Source organism: Dunckerocampus dactyliophorus, chromosome 11 (assembly GCF_027744805.1).
Source record: "Dunckerocampus dactyliophorus isolate RoL2022-P2 chromosome 11, RoL_Ddac_1.1, whole genome shotgun sequence".
Taxonomy (NCBI): domain Eukaryota; kingdom Metazoa; phylum Chordata; class Actinopteri; order Syngnathiformes; family Syngnathidae; genus Dunckerocampus; species Dunckerocampus dactyliophorus.
Window position 1 is genome coordinate 2,202,407 of NC_072829.1, and position 14,040 is coordinate 2,216,446.

General features: G+C 41.8%; 1 protein-coding gene across 4 annotated transcripts in view; it reads left to right on the forward strand.

The window, feature by feature from the left end:
- Positions 1-14,040, forward strand: part of htr4 (5-hydroxytryptamine receptor 4) — a 107,541-nt gene that overhangs the window by 29,239 nt on the left and 64,262 nt on the right. For all 4 annotated transcript variants that reach the window (XM_054791737.1, XM_054791738.1, XM_054791736.1 and 1 more), the window contains exon 2: positions 12,132-12,210. In XM_054791737.1, coding sequence (XP_054647712.1) covers positions 12,155-12,210 — 56 coding nt within the window. In that variant the 5' untranslated portion in view covers positions 12,132-12,154. The remainder of the gene's footprint in view (positions 1-12,131; positions 12,211-14,040) is intronic.

Sequence of the window (14,040 nt, forward strand, 5' to 3'; positions counted from 1 at the left end):
AGTCTCGCTGCCGGGATGACGTACGACATTCCGTCGTGAGGCCATCAGCGGCGCAGCGCTAGCTGCTGCTTTGTTTATCTTGCCTGGGGAGGTCAGAGGGAGCGCCTCAGTTAGTTTTGGCGAGGTCGGCGTCAGCAGCGGGCGTCACCGCAGCGCACGTGCAGACTGTCGACCCGCTTGGTTGGACTTGTACGTGTCACTCACACCAACGTGAAGGTTTTTACTTTTTCTTTTTTCCGGTCAGCCAACTCTTGACAGTCTGGGAGGCGTGGGTGGATAAAAGAAGGTCACACTTAGGGGCCACACTGCCACCTGCTGCCCGGGCAGGCACATGACAGCCGAAAATAGTTTTTTTTACTCCCTCATGGGGGAGGAATATTTGTTTCCCAATAAATACGATTGAATGTGTGGACGTACGACCACGTTGGATTATATTGGATTATATTGGATTATATTGGATTATATTGGCACCGTCTCGTTTTTCAAACATTCACTGAAAAGTCAAGTGGAAATACGGAATTGCCAAGGAATTCAATTATAAATCATAAAAAAAACAACTAAAAATGAACTGATAAAAATAATAATCAACAATAAAAATAAAATAAAAATGATGAAGAATAAAATTAAACAAACGAAAAATAACAATGAATCATAAAAGTAAAACTAGCAATGATTAAAAATGAAAATAAAAAAACTAACTAAAAATACAAATAACAATTATAACAAATACCAATCCAAATATAAATAATAAAAATAACAGTAAAAACAAAAAATTACACCATAACAGTGATTAAAAATAAAATAGTAAATCAAATTTAAAAAAGAACAATAAAATAAAACAGATCAAAAATAAAAATAACAATGGTTAAAAATCAACTAACTAAAAATAACAATGAATAATAAAAATAAAAGTAGCAATGATTAAAAATAAAAAGAATAAAAAATAACAATCCAAATATAAATAATATAAATAACAATAAAAAAAACACACAATAACAATTATTAAACAACAAACGAACAATAAAAATACAATAGTTTAAAAATAAAAATAATAATGATTAAAAATAAATTAGTAAATAAAATAATAAAAAGAACAATAAAAATAAAATTTATAAAAAAAAATAGCAATGATTAAAAATAAAAAATTGACTAACAATACAAATAAAAATGATAAAAAAATAACAATCCAAATATAAATAATAAAAATAACAATAAAAATAAAAAAATAACACAATAATAACGATTAAAAATAAAATAGTAGTAAAAAACGAATGAATAATAAAAATACTATAGATCTATAGATTAAAAATAAAAATAGCAAAAAAAATCAACTAACCAAAAATAACAATGAATAATAAAAAATAAAAATTGCAATGATTAAAAATAAAAAACAAACTAAAAATAAAACAAGTAATAAAAATAAGAATAATAAAAAATAACAATCAATATATCAAAATGAAAGTAACAATGAAAATAACAAAATAAGAATGATTACAAATAAAATAACAATAAAAAATTAAAATAAATGAATAAAAATCCACATTGAGGAGCTTGTGGTCCTGATGAGATAGTTTTGGCCTTGATGGAAGTTTACTGGATGTCATTCTAGCTCACGCAATCAATCAATCAACAAGACAGCTGGCATCCCCTCCTCCTCCCCCTCCTCCCCCTCCTCCTCCCCCTCCTCCTTCACCTCCTCATCCTCACCATCACCATCACCATCACCATCACCGTGCTGAGTTGAAATGAGGATGTTTTCACCCCCAAAGTCAAACGTTGGATGACCTCGGTCTTTCCACGTGCTAATCTTATTTCTCTCACAGAGCCTTTTTCCGTCCTGAACTTTATGTTTTGTTGGTGTCTAACCGTAGCTCGCTTCGAAGGTGACTTTTCATTTTTTAAAAACGCCTAAACACGTCTTTGGTATGGGATGAGTTCATAGCTGCGGCGTGCAGTGCTGTGGAGTCAGGCACAGGTGAAAGACGTTGGGAGGCGCTGCAGCAGCAGAGCTTGTAGACGCAGTAGCAGAGGAATGAGCTGCAGGTGAAGTAAGTTAGCGCAGGGCGGGGGTCGGCGTGGTGTGACACGCGGGTCAACCAAGCGTGAGCGTCGTCTTCCTTTCAGTTTGCAAAGTCAGAGTCAACACTGGTTTGCTCCTCACATCCTGACATAGCATCCTCATCCCGCCAAGCTAACGCACACTCCAGCTCGCTGTTTATGCCTCGTGGAAAAAGGCATGGAGTCAGCAGTCGGGGGTTGGGGGGGGGGGGGGCAGGCTCATTCAGTTGTTTCAGTTTTGTAGGAAAAAAAAAAAAGCCGATCACAGAAATGCCACCAAACTAAAGTTCTTTCAGATGGCGACTTTGTGGCTTTAAGAACCACTAAAAGAAAGGAAGAGAAGAGATTAGTGGTGGTCAGCTCCAGCAGCCCCCGCAACCCTCGTGAGGACAAGATGGATGGATGGATGGATGGATGGATGATGGATGGATGGAAGGATGGATGGATGGATGGATGGATGGATGGATGGATGGATGCATGGATGGATGGATGGATGGATGGAAGGATGGAAGGATGGATGGATGGATGGATGGATGGATGGATGGATGCATGGATGGATGGATGGATGGATGGATGGATGGATGGATGGATGGATGGAAGGATGGATGGATGGATGCATGGATGGATGATGGATGGATGGATGGATGGATCTCATTAATCATCAACTTCTTTCATTTTGGCTTTTAATATGCCGAGGACCAATAACAACGGACGGCATTTTGGACTCTGCTGGCTTCATGTTTTTGCTCGTTTGAGTATCGCGTGTCTCCTTGGGGAAATAAATCACCAAACACTCGCTTCTTTTATTGAGTTAAAACGCTAAAATCTCTGCCTTGGATGAGTCCACGTTGTGCTGCTTTATTAAAAATCTCCTCTTCTTTCAGCCAAATGATGCGTTCTCTCTCTCGGGAGAAAGAACACAAATGAAAGGCTTCATTAAAACACTTAGTCAAATGAAAAAGGCACGCAGAGTAGCGATGTTTGGTACGGTGGCCAACAGGGACAAAACACTGAGCAACGTCCAAACGCTACAAAAACAGAAAACATCCAGAACCAAAAAACCAATGAAACACATGCATTTTTTTATTTGCTGCAAACACATAAACAATGCAGGATTGAAAACAAATGCAGAACAAAAATGCTGCAAACGACCAATAACACACAGAAAACACCAAAAACACGTGCATGAGAGAAGTCCACCCAACAAAATGGAAGTTAGCCATGCTACCAGGAAGTTAGCCATGATGCCAGCAAGTTAGCCATACTTCCAGGAAGTTAGCCATGTTACCAGGAAGTTAGTCATGCTGCTAGGAAGTTAGCCATGCTGCCAGGAAGTTAGCCATGTTACCAGGAAGTTAGCCATACTGCAAGGACATTAGCCATGCTAGCAGGAAGTTAGCCATGCTGCCAGGAAGTTAGCCACTTTGTCATTATCACTAAAATCATGAAAACCACAACAGCAATTAGTGTGTAGTTAGACGGCATCAAAAGATGCACAGTCACTTCCTCTAAGTAAGCTTCAAAATAAAAGCATGGCAGGATTAAAACCTGGCTTCTACTACAGCGACTAACAAAATGCCTTTTTTTCCCAACGGTTAGCCACCAGAATAAAAAGGTGTGCTTGTGCGAACACTTTATTGTTATTATGGTCAAGACGTAGAAGCAAATCACCATGAGGTAAAAGTATAACATATCGTATGAAAACACAAAAATGGCAATAAAAAAAACGGGAAAAATGCTCCAACAGAGAAAACTTCTGTTAATGGTTGCTGTCCACAACCGCTTATGTCGACGTGAGGGGTGAGTCGTCACATCAGGAGGACAAAGTTTGACTCCAGTTGATGATCAACTTTGTTTCCGTCTGTTTTATCTCCTTTCTGTGCTTTTATTATTTCCAGCTCTCAGTTGCGTCACAGACACGTACTATAATCACCAGCAGTCAAAAGTTTGAAGACACTTTTTCATTTAGTAGCGTAACAAAGTGCCTCCGAACTTTTGACTGCTGGTGATTAGAGTACGTGTCATGTCCTTCCCGGCATCATAAAGCATGTGGTATCTTCTGGCAGGCAGATATCGGATATACACCAGCAGTCAAAAGTGTATACCCGATATCTGCCACATGCTTTATGATGCCGGCAAGGACGTGGACTCTTGGCTCCAGTCTTCATCTTTTCTCTGCGGCCATTGTGCCCCAAGACCATCAAGATGATGGCAGTGCAATAAACACACAAGTCACTGCTCATAAACGTCTTTTTGGAAGAGTTGGTGCAAAGGAAAGAGGAAGCCGAACGTTTGCTGCTCGCTGAGCTCAAGTCTCGTGTTTCTTGTGCAACTTCATTTATTGAGGCACGTTTATTTGCCACAGATACGTTTCATTTCATTTTAGAAGAAGCTCCACCAGATTAGCTTTCATCCACAGCAACTCCCCATTATTGTACCTTGGAGGATGTTCTTGAATACCTTGCAATAATAATAATAATAATAATAATGATAATAATAATAATAATAATAATAATAATAATAATAATAATAATAATAATAATAATAATAATAATAATTATAATAATGATGGTGACATAAAAAAAGAAAACAATTTACAAATCTTACAGTTTGAATTAATTCTGAAAAAATACAAATCTGGAAATCTTTCCATGTATTTTCCAAAACAAACGAAGCCTTTTCAGCCAATGAAAAACCTGAAGAAAGTCTTTTTTCCGGAAAAGACACAGTAACAGCCACGTGTTGCGCCTCAAGCGGTGCGCTGGCGTACGGCGGAATGCAGCACAGCGGATTTGTGCACGTTTGCAGATTCTTTTTTTATTTGTAATTTTTAAGTGAAAAAAAGTCTAATTTTAAAATCTATATTTTTAATGTTTTTTTATGTTACATTTTTTACATTATTTTTAATGATATATGATTACAATGATGAACAATTCTAATTATTTTGAATGCTTTCATTTGTCTTTTTGTCTTTGACAGCAGGCTGCTTTGGAGCCGAAAACACTTCTGGTGTATTTCAATGTGTTGATTTCTTTACGGTACGTATTTATGAACACATACACCAGGGGGGTCCAAAATCTGAAACTCAAAGGATGCGGGGGGCCACTTGGAGAATTTGATGTATTATTTAATTTGTAAAAAGGCAAAAAAAGCCTTTGCATATGTAAACACAGTGCTTTGTTTTAGTCTTACGTGTACGTACCAACATTTCAGCTTCTTCTCTTTACATTTGGCCTTTTTACTGTATTTTTGCCATTTTTGCTGTTTTTTTTTTTTTGTGTGTTAAATTTTATTTCTGAAATATGCCAAAAAAAAAGGCTGTTGGCCACCAGTGACCCCCAGGCCGCACCGTGGACACCTGCGATACACACGACCGGCCTCCGTGCGTGTGTCACATTCCAGTTGCAGCTGATTTCCGTCATCTTGGGACGGTCATCGTTTCGAAATACATGATGACGCAGGTCCAACGTACCGCGTAAAAGCCTACAATTTTGACAGTTTTTGTTTTCATGCTTCACTGATCGTGTGTTGAGATTTTGCACTTTGTTCGGCGGTCCTTGAACGCACCACAGTTGCTGTGAGACGGTCACCTTCCGTTATCGCTGATAAGTGGTGAGGAGCTGCACCTTCAATCCTGGAAATGTGTTGAATGAATAAGTGCGAGGCGTATTTCGGGCTTAACAACGGCAATTGAAGAGAGAAGGGGAGGGTTCTGGAGCTGAACGTAATCTAAGCATTACGCTTTTGTTGCAAATGTTGATCTGAAATCGGAGGAGAGCTTTACTTTCTTCCAAAAGGATGCACGTGACCTCTGAATGTCAAACAAGTGTTTTTTTGAAGGAAGCAGTTGTGGGAGGACTATGATGATGATTTAACACTGATCATTCCTGCTCGTGCCGTCGCTTCTGCTCCGCTCTTTTACTGCAATTTCTATGACTTTGTTGATTATTTCCAGTCTGATTTTTCTTTTCATGAATGACTCGCAGGAGCAGAACGACACGTCCATGTACTTACTGTAGTCGAGGGCGAGCGAGTTGAACTTGTGCATCGTTTTCGGCCTTTGCATTTGATTCCCGTTAGGAAACAACGTGCAGGCAGGTCGACATCGCCCGTGACAACTCAAATCGCAGCGAGAGTAGATGCAAATCATCTAGATCTTGTTGCGAGAGCCGTCTGCCGGGACTTTCAAATACTCTGAGTTACCGAGTCCATGGAAGAACTGCAGAAGTGGTCCTACCGGGTTTTGTCATCCATCCACTAAGTCCAGTCTGTGGACTGAATAAAGGTGGGGGGTGGGGGCGCATCCATGGTGCTATAAAGTGAGAGGAGCCCCCGAGGAGGCCATCAAAGCGAAATTAGCATGTAAATTCATTTGGAAACTTTACCAAGGAGAGCAGGGAAAGTGTCCCCTGTGGATGGGATGACAGTGGTCCATCCTGCCCCCCCCCCAGTCCACTTTGTCGCAGCCTGCACATCCACAAAGCTGGCAGCTGTGTCACCCCCCCAGCCAGCCAACTGGCAGGCACATTTGATTACAGCTGTCATATAAAGCAAACACACTCATCTGTTCTTCCATGGGGGGGTGGGGGAGGTCTGAAGGCTAAGTTCTGCTGCCCCTGAAAACCAGATGAAGGGGAAAGTTGGGCTTAATGAGCTTTGGTTACGTGGCTGGCCTTCACAACACGGGGGCAGGCGGGTAATTGGGGAGGGGGGAGGGATGCAGCTCCCACCCCCCAAGAGGAGGAAAGATGGATATCGGCATGAAAAATCCCAATCAGCAAGCTGACCCTCTTCAAGAGATTCAAGATTCAAGAGAGTTTTATTGTCATGTGCATGGTAAAACAGCAGTTATACCATGCAATGAAAATCTTATTCTGTTCATTCTCCCAAGAAAAGAAAGAAAACACAAGAAAGAATAAGAACATAAGAAACATAAACACATAAACATAAATACCAATAAATTAAGCAACAACAACAGAAGAGACATTAATACAGATAAATAATAATACAAATAAATAAATAAATAAATAGATAAAGTGCTATGAGTGTGTGCGTGTGTTGCGTGCGGCGTGTGCGAGTGCTTCGTTGAGGAGCCTGATGGCCTGTGGGTAAAAGCTGTTTGCCAGCCTTGTGGTCCTGGACTTCAAACTCCTGTAGCGTCTGCCTGACGGTAGGAGTGTGAATAATTAGCTTGGATGCTAATTGGCCGAGCTCTTTGCTCTCAGGTGGCAGGAAAACAGGAGCTTTGCTATCTTTCAAGGTCAGTAGAGGTCGTACTCAAGCACCCCTGAGCCTCTGAAGATCAGTAGAAAAGTGTGAGATGAGCTCTTCTTCTACAGAAACTTCTCCAAGCATCCATGGGACATGGAGTGGAAGCGTTCCATTGTCCAATTAAGACGAAGATTCTTGAACAGCTAAAGCATCCCAACGTACGTGGGACCTCACGACACGTTGTCGTCACGTCACGCACGTAAACGGGTCATTCCGAATGTTTCCGAAACCGGAATATTGACCTTAACCCGAGTAGTGACTGCACGTAAACGTAGTGACTGACGCCTTTATTCATGGCAATGCCAAAGTCACATCATTCATCACACGCAGCGTCTGTGACAAATAAGTCCGAGGTGGACGGGCGAGTTGCATCAGTACGCTCGAGACCCGCTGTACCTCGCCATGACCACTAGGTGGAAGTGTTGACCTGTTTTGTGGCACAAGGACCGCTGTGACGTACACATCTGCTAACGTTGGCCTCATTGACTTGTCTTTTTGCGTTTTATTCCATATTTTATCCGCACGCGTTGGGAATGCTGATTTTTTGGAACCCCAATTGGGTTAGTTTATTTTCCGGCATGTGCTGATGAGTTGCGGCCAGACTGTCAGCTGGCAGCCAAACGTTTAAAATTTGATGAGCTTCGGCTCTACTTGGCAGACGTTTTCATTCAGCAGCTTTAATGACGAGAGGAGAGAATAAACAGACGTTTAGCTCTGCTTGGACTCCTGGTATCTTCAATACGGTCACACGGCTTTCACAAGTGTAAAAAGATGTGAAAGGCAGCGCATGCAGTGGCGTCCTCCAGCCGCCAACATTCAAACGTACTGCTAGCATTATGTCCCGCCTCCTCCCGCTTCGGGTATGCCGATGTAACCCGGGCACGCACACTAGTTAGCACACTTACGTTAGCTAGCTTATCATAACAACAGCATGACTGCAAACTGCGTGGTTGTACGCGCCGCGGACACGCCGTGAACGCCAACTGTCAAATTTAATTAATACATTCATTAACATCATTAATTTATTATGTATATATCATACATTTAGAATATAATACAGCCTATAGATTATATATAATATATATATATATATATATATATATATATATATATATATATATACATATATATAACAATATCAATATGTATTATTATTATTAATATATTGTTTAAATATAATTCTAAAATGAATGTAAAGATAATTTAATGAATTAAGGTAATTGATTAAAAAAAATGTATGATTAGACATGAGTTGCATATTGTCCTTTTAAGTTGACTTCGACAGTGAAAGAAAAAAAAAAGCTAAATAAAATAAATAAATAAATAAAAACGAAAAATAATATATATTTTTTAAACAAATATAATAAAAAGGTTGATGTTGACAGCCAGCAAATACAATTTAAAATTTAAAAAATATATATTAAAAAAATGTAAAAAAAATCCACAAAAAAATGTATGAAATATAACATTTTTTAAACATTAAAAAATATAAGAAAAAAAGTTGGTCAACACCTACAAAATAAAAAAAATGTAAAGACAAAAAATACAAAATAAATGACAACTACGATTTTTCTTATGAGGTGAAAATATAATTGAAAAAAGCTGACAACATACATGCTTGACCGCTTTTTTTCTACATAAAATCAATGAAAAACAGGTCAGTTTATGTTGACGTGTTGTAGCACTGCTCAGCATAATGTTAGCATAATTACTGTATGATGCTATACGATATACTAGACTACCAGGCAGCATTAACACGTGCACACAGCGACTTCCTGTTCAGGTCAACCTGCATTTTATGTCAGGTGTACATAGGCCTGTCACGGTAATTGATAACTCGATCAACCCATCGATGGAAAATCAAGCATGTTGATAATTATGATGCCCTCGATATATTGACATGTGCACGTGTGCGTGTGTTTCATCTGCTCGTTTCTCTGTACCACACCACCAGGATGGCAAGAGGGTTCACTCTGCATGTGTCTGTGTGCATTGGTTCTATAGTGGAATGAACTGAGAGAGTGAGACCTCCTGTCCTCTCCTTCAGCCTCTTTGTGAAGGCGGGGCTACTAGTGAGTGGGCACCGACCAGAGTGTGCTAGTAAGTTAGCCTCGTGAGGAATGAACGAAGGCACAGAAGCGATTGTTTTTAAAGCGATTGCCACTGCCCCGGTTTGGGAATATTTTGGTTTTAAACAGAATGAGCGCATGAGCACTGACGAAGCGATATGTCGCATTTGTGACGGGAAAAAGGGGAACACGAGAGATGAAGCGGCGAAAACAATCCTCGTAGTCCCGCGGAGCATTATGTGGGAACCGCACCACCACGGGAGAAAGTGCCAGCCAGGCTTTGAGCTTCACATGTCTGCCACCCCGTGTCCCCCTGCGTCCACGTTTTCCTGGGAAGAAGCGGCTCCTCCTGCAACAGGAACCCTGGCACATCAGCCAGACTCTTGTTTCGCACAGGCGGCCACAATGTCCTCCTGACTATCATACACCGGCAGAGAGTCGATGGTCCTCACAACAAATGATAAAACAAAGATTAAACCGATCACCGTGAGCTGAGGGAAGTATGTCACATTATTAGTGAAAAATGGTCTAATAAATGCCAACAGTATCGATGATCTACAATAATTTGTAGCACAATTATTGACCAGCAAAATGTGTTATCGTGACAGGCCTATGTGTACGTAACATACACCGAGATTACCGTGGCGGCTTGGTTATATACGTGTGTCAAATATATGAAGACTCACAAAAATCCTTTATTATTGCCCATTCTTCTTACATCCCTGGTAAAAGTCACGGGTAAATGTGCAAGTAACGGCTTGTTTCGCTCATGTCGCCGACCGCTTATGTCGCTTAGAAAGGCCTCGTGCTGCGCTTTGGAGGTTTGACTGTAAGTTCACTTGTTTGTGTGTTTAGAATGTGTCTTTCAATATGAAACACGAGTAAGCAGGAAGCTGTAAAGGAGGTTGTGTTGCTGCAGCCATCCTGCAGTGCAGGCAGGAGCTTTCCAAGCAGTGCAACCAGTGTTGGGTCTCAATAACAAACACCAAAATAGTCAGGTCATAAAAACGTGAGCTCTTTGCAGCACCGGCGTGACGCAATGAGAGCTGACAGGACTCTCTCAGCGGGCCGGCCCATTACTGCACTTCTATTATGCCTTGGCCTCCATTACACAAGATGTCAGAAGGTCTGATGGAACCTCAGAGTGGTTGGCGGTGGTGGCGGGTCACAGTGTGGAGCCAAATGGAATCTGTCTGCTTCCGTCGGTGCTATGATGTAGAATATGTATGACATCCAGTAATATCGTCAATATCGTCCGACCGACCCTAGTCAGGTGTTCCCCGGGGCTCACTCCTCAGCATCTGTGTCTTTCTAGTCCAACATTCTGCTTTCTGGTGGGCCGCCTATCCATCCATCCATCCTGTACCACTTATCCTGAGGCAGCAGCCTAACAGGGAAGCCCTGACTTCCCTTTCTTTCCAGCTCCTCCCGGCGGATGCCGAGGTGTTCCCAGGCCAGTTGAGAGACATCGTCTCTCCAAAGTGTCCTGGGTCTTCCCCGAGGCCTCATACCGGGGAGGCGTCCTGGAGGCATCCTGACCAGATGCCCGAGCCACCTCATCTGGCTCCTCTCACTGTGGAGGAGCAGCGCCTCTACTCCGGGTCTCTCCCGGGGGGCAGTGCTTCTCACCTTACCTCGAAGGGAGAGCCCAGCCACCCACTCATTTCGGCCGCTTGTACCTTCGATCTTGTCCTTTTGGTCACTACCCAAATCTCATGAACATAGGTGGGGGTAGGTGGACCTGTAAATTGGGAGCTTTGCCTTTCGGCTCAGCTCCCTCTTCACCACAACGGACCGATGAAGAGCCCGCATCTCTGCAGACGCCTTTGTTGTGGTCGTGATGCCCTAAAAGAAGAAGGTAGTATCGGATGCACTTCTTCCAGACATTTGATACGGCACGTGCGTCCAATGCCACTTTCCCTGACTCGAGACAGGCTACTTTGGGGATGGGTTCTTGAAGCCACGGGTCAGCTTCTTCCAAATCTGGTGATGTTGCAGTTAATCCTCAAACAACGTAAACAGACGTAGGAAGGTTACCTGCGTGTGTGCGTGTGTGTCTTTTTGGAAGAAGATTTGATCTGACCTGATCTTACATGAAAAGTGCTGAACCCTCCACTTAAAGTCCAACGTCGGATTAAAAAAAATCATGCTTGTGTGCTTTTTGTGTCTTGTGGTATCATTTAGTGCGGATGTACGGTATGCATGGAAGATAACGCCTGACTCTCCCTGACAAGCACATACAGAACACCAAGTGCTTTTATTACATGGCACACTGCTCTATACACGTGAACTTTAACCTTTATGCAACCTCTTATTTGTGCACTGAGCACATTTTCATAAATATTCATAGTTGCCATAGACCATACTTACCATAGTTAGCAAGGCAGCAGAAGTAAACACATTTTTAAAAGCGACCCTCAATCAGCCCGTTGTTGATGGATAAACTCCCCCGATTGAGACGCTGTAAGATGGTGACGGTGGTGGTCCAACACGAAAAGCTTGCTTGATCGTGAGCACCAGTTGATTGCGTTTGCTGAATGAGTAGTAAAAGTCGCTTGTGTTGACTTCGTTATCTGTTTAACCGCCAGCGACGTTAAACGACGCCTTTGCAGAATTCCCACACGCTCATGCCGTCCACTTGACTGTGCACATTTGTTTTTGTGCGCGTCATTAAGAATGGCGCCTAATTTGAGACGATTACGAGGGTCTTAATTGTGCTATTTGTGTGTGCAGGGGTTCTCTGCGTTTATGGTCACATGAGCGTCGGCGCCGCAGGCCACATGCCGGTGATGGAGGAGCTTGTCACTGAGAGGTAAGCGCTCGTCAACTAACTCTACACTCGGCTTTCTTTTTCGTGTTTTTTACCCCCTGGAGAACTCAGTGTATTGCGTACATTGTTAGATGCCGATCAGGATGTGGACCGTATTTCACATACATTTCACAACGTTTGGCTGTACAAACAACGAATGAACACAAGAGGCTTATTTTTAAGTTGAAAAAACTGCACCGGCTTCTCTGACAAAAATCATATTCAGTAATAACAATTATGATAAGAACATATAATAATAACAACAAAGTGTCTCTTGAACACAACAGCTGCAACAGCACACCCTCTTCCTGTTATTGTTGGGATTTGCCTGATTTTGTCACACAGTTCCTCTTTTGGTGTCCCTTTGAGTGAGACCCCTGCAGCAGGAGCACTCCTTCACAACTCTCCTGTCAGTGAAAGACGTTTTGTTTTGCACCAATATGCGCACAGTCCGGAGTGAACACTCATTTGCACGTTGCTGTGCTGTAAATGAACGTGCTACGACTCCCGTAGATATTGCATACCGGGATCTAAGCGCTGTTATTTTCCGCGCTCTCACATCAGACTGGATGCTGGATATTTGCCTTCCCCTCCGATGATCCGTGTTTTGTCAGGCAACGTCGCATCACGTTTGCACTTTTGAGCAGCGCTACGGTTTCAGAGCGTATGAGACACAGCGCTTTGGCCCTGGATTCTGGAAGAATGAACATATATTGGTCTGTCTGTTCACTTTTAACTCATTCAATCACAGCCATTTTCCAAAAGACAAACCCGTCCGCATCGGCCATTTTAGACCATTTTGACAGATCTCTCAAGGCACACAGAATATTGTGTTCTATGGTTATATAAACATGGAACCTACCAAAAGAAAGATTAGACTCCCGTCTTTCATCAGAAAAAAAGTTTGTTTGTACCGTTTTCCAATCTTTAGTAATCAGTAGAACATAGGTAAGTTTCAGGAAAATATCAGTTCCTGACTAGAAAAATATCTTTGAGTGAAAAGATACATTTCAAGCATAACTTCCACTTTGACACAAATGTTTTGCTTTTGTGACAGCTCAAATATCTACACAACTACACCACAACATAAGCAACACATCAAAATAACAATTTATGTGCAAATATAACCATTTAAAGTTTTCACTTTTGGAACTAAACTGTGCGTGCATGCGTGTGCGTGTGTTAAAGTTTCCCTACAGTGCGTAACCTTCTTCACGCTACACTCCTCCACGCTCTCTCACTTCCTCCTTGCTGTCATGTGTGATTTTACCGTTCAAATCCACATGCCAAGCTCTTATCAAATGCACTTCTGCCACCTTGTGGCCGTTCTTTTGGTGTAAAATTGCAGTGACAGTGACTTCTCTTCGTCTGCGGTTGCGTCTTTGGGATTGGGCATTTGAGTTTAAAAAAACATATAAATAAATCTTAATACAGCTTCTTATTAAATGTGTTAAATGTTCACTTTTCTTTGTCAACTTTTATTACTTCGGAGCAAGCCGTGGTTCTCATTCGCTCGGCGAGTAAACAAACTATTTCACTGGCTCATTTTGAGTGACGTCACCGCGTTTGCTGTCACGCAACCCTAATAACGGAAGTAATTACACCCGCAAACCGCCGCTGCGATCAGTCCGCCAGCATGATCAGGTGTTATTATTATATTTCCCTTTCACTTTAATTGGTCACGGGTCCGTAAAGGCCCATCAATGGGTCCGCATCCGGACCGAGGTCCGCCATTTGGTGATGGCTGGTATATGCTGCACGTATGCAAGATGTAGACACACAAAGAGGTGAAATTAAAAAGAAGAACACATGTATTTACCTGATATAATCTGT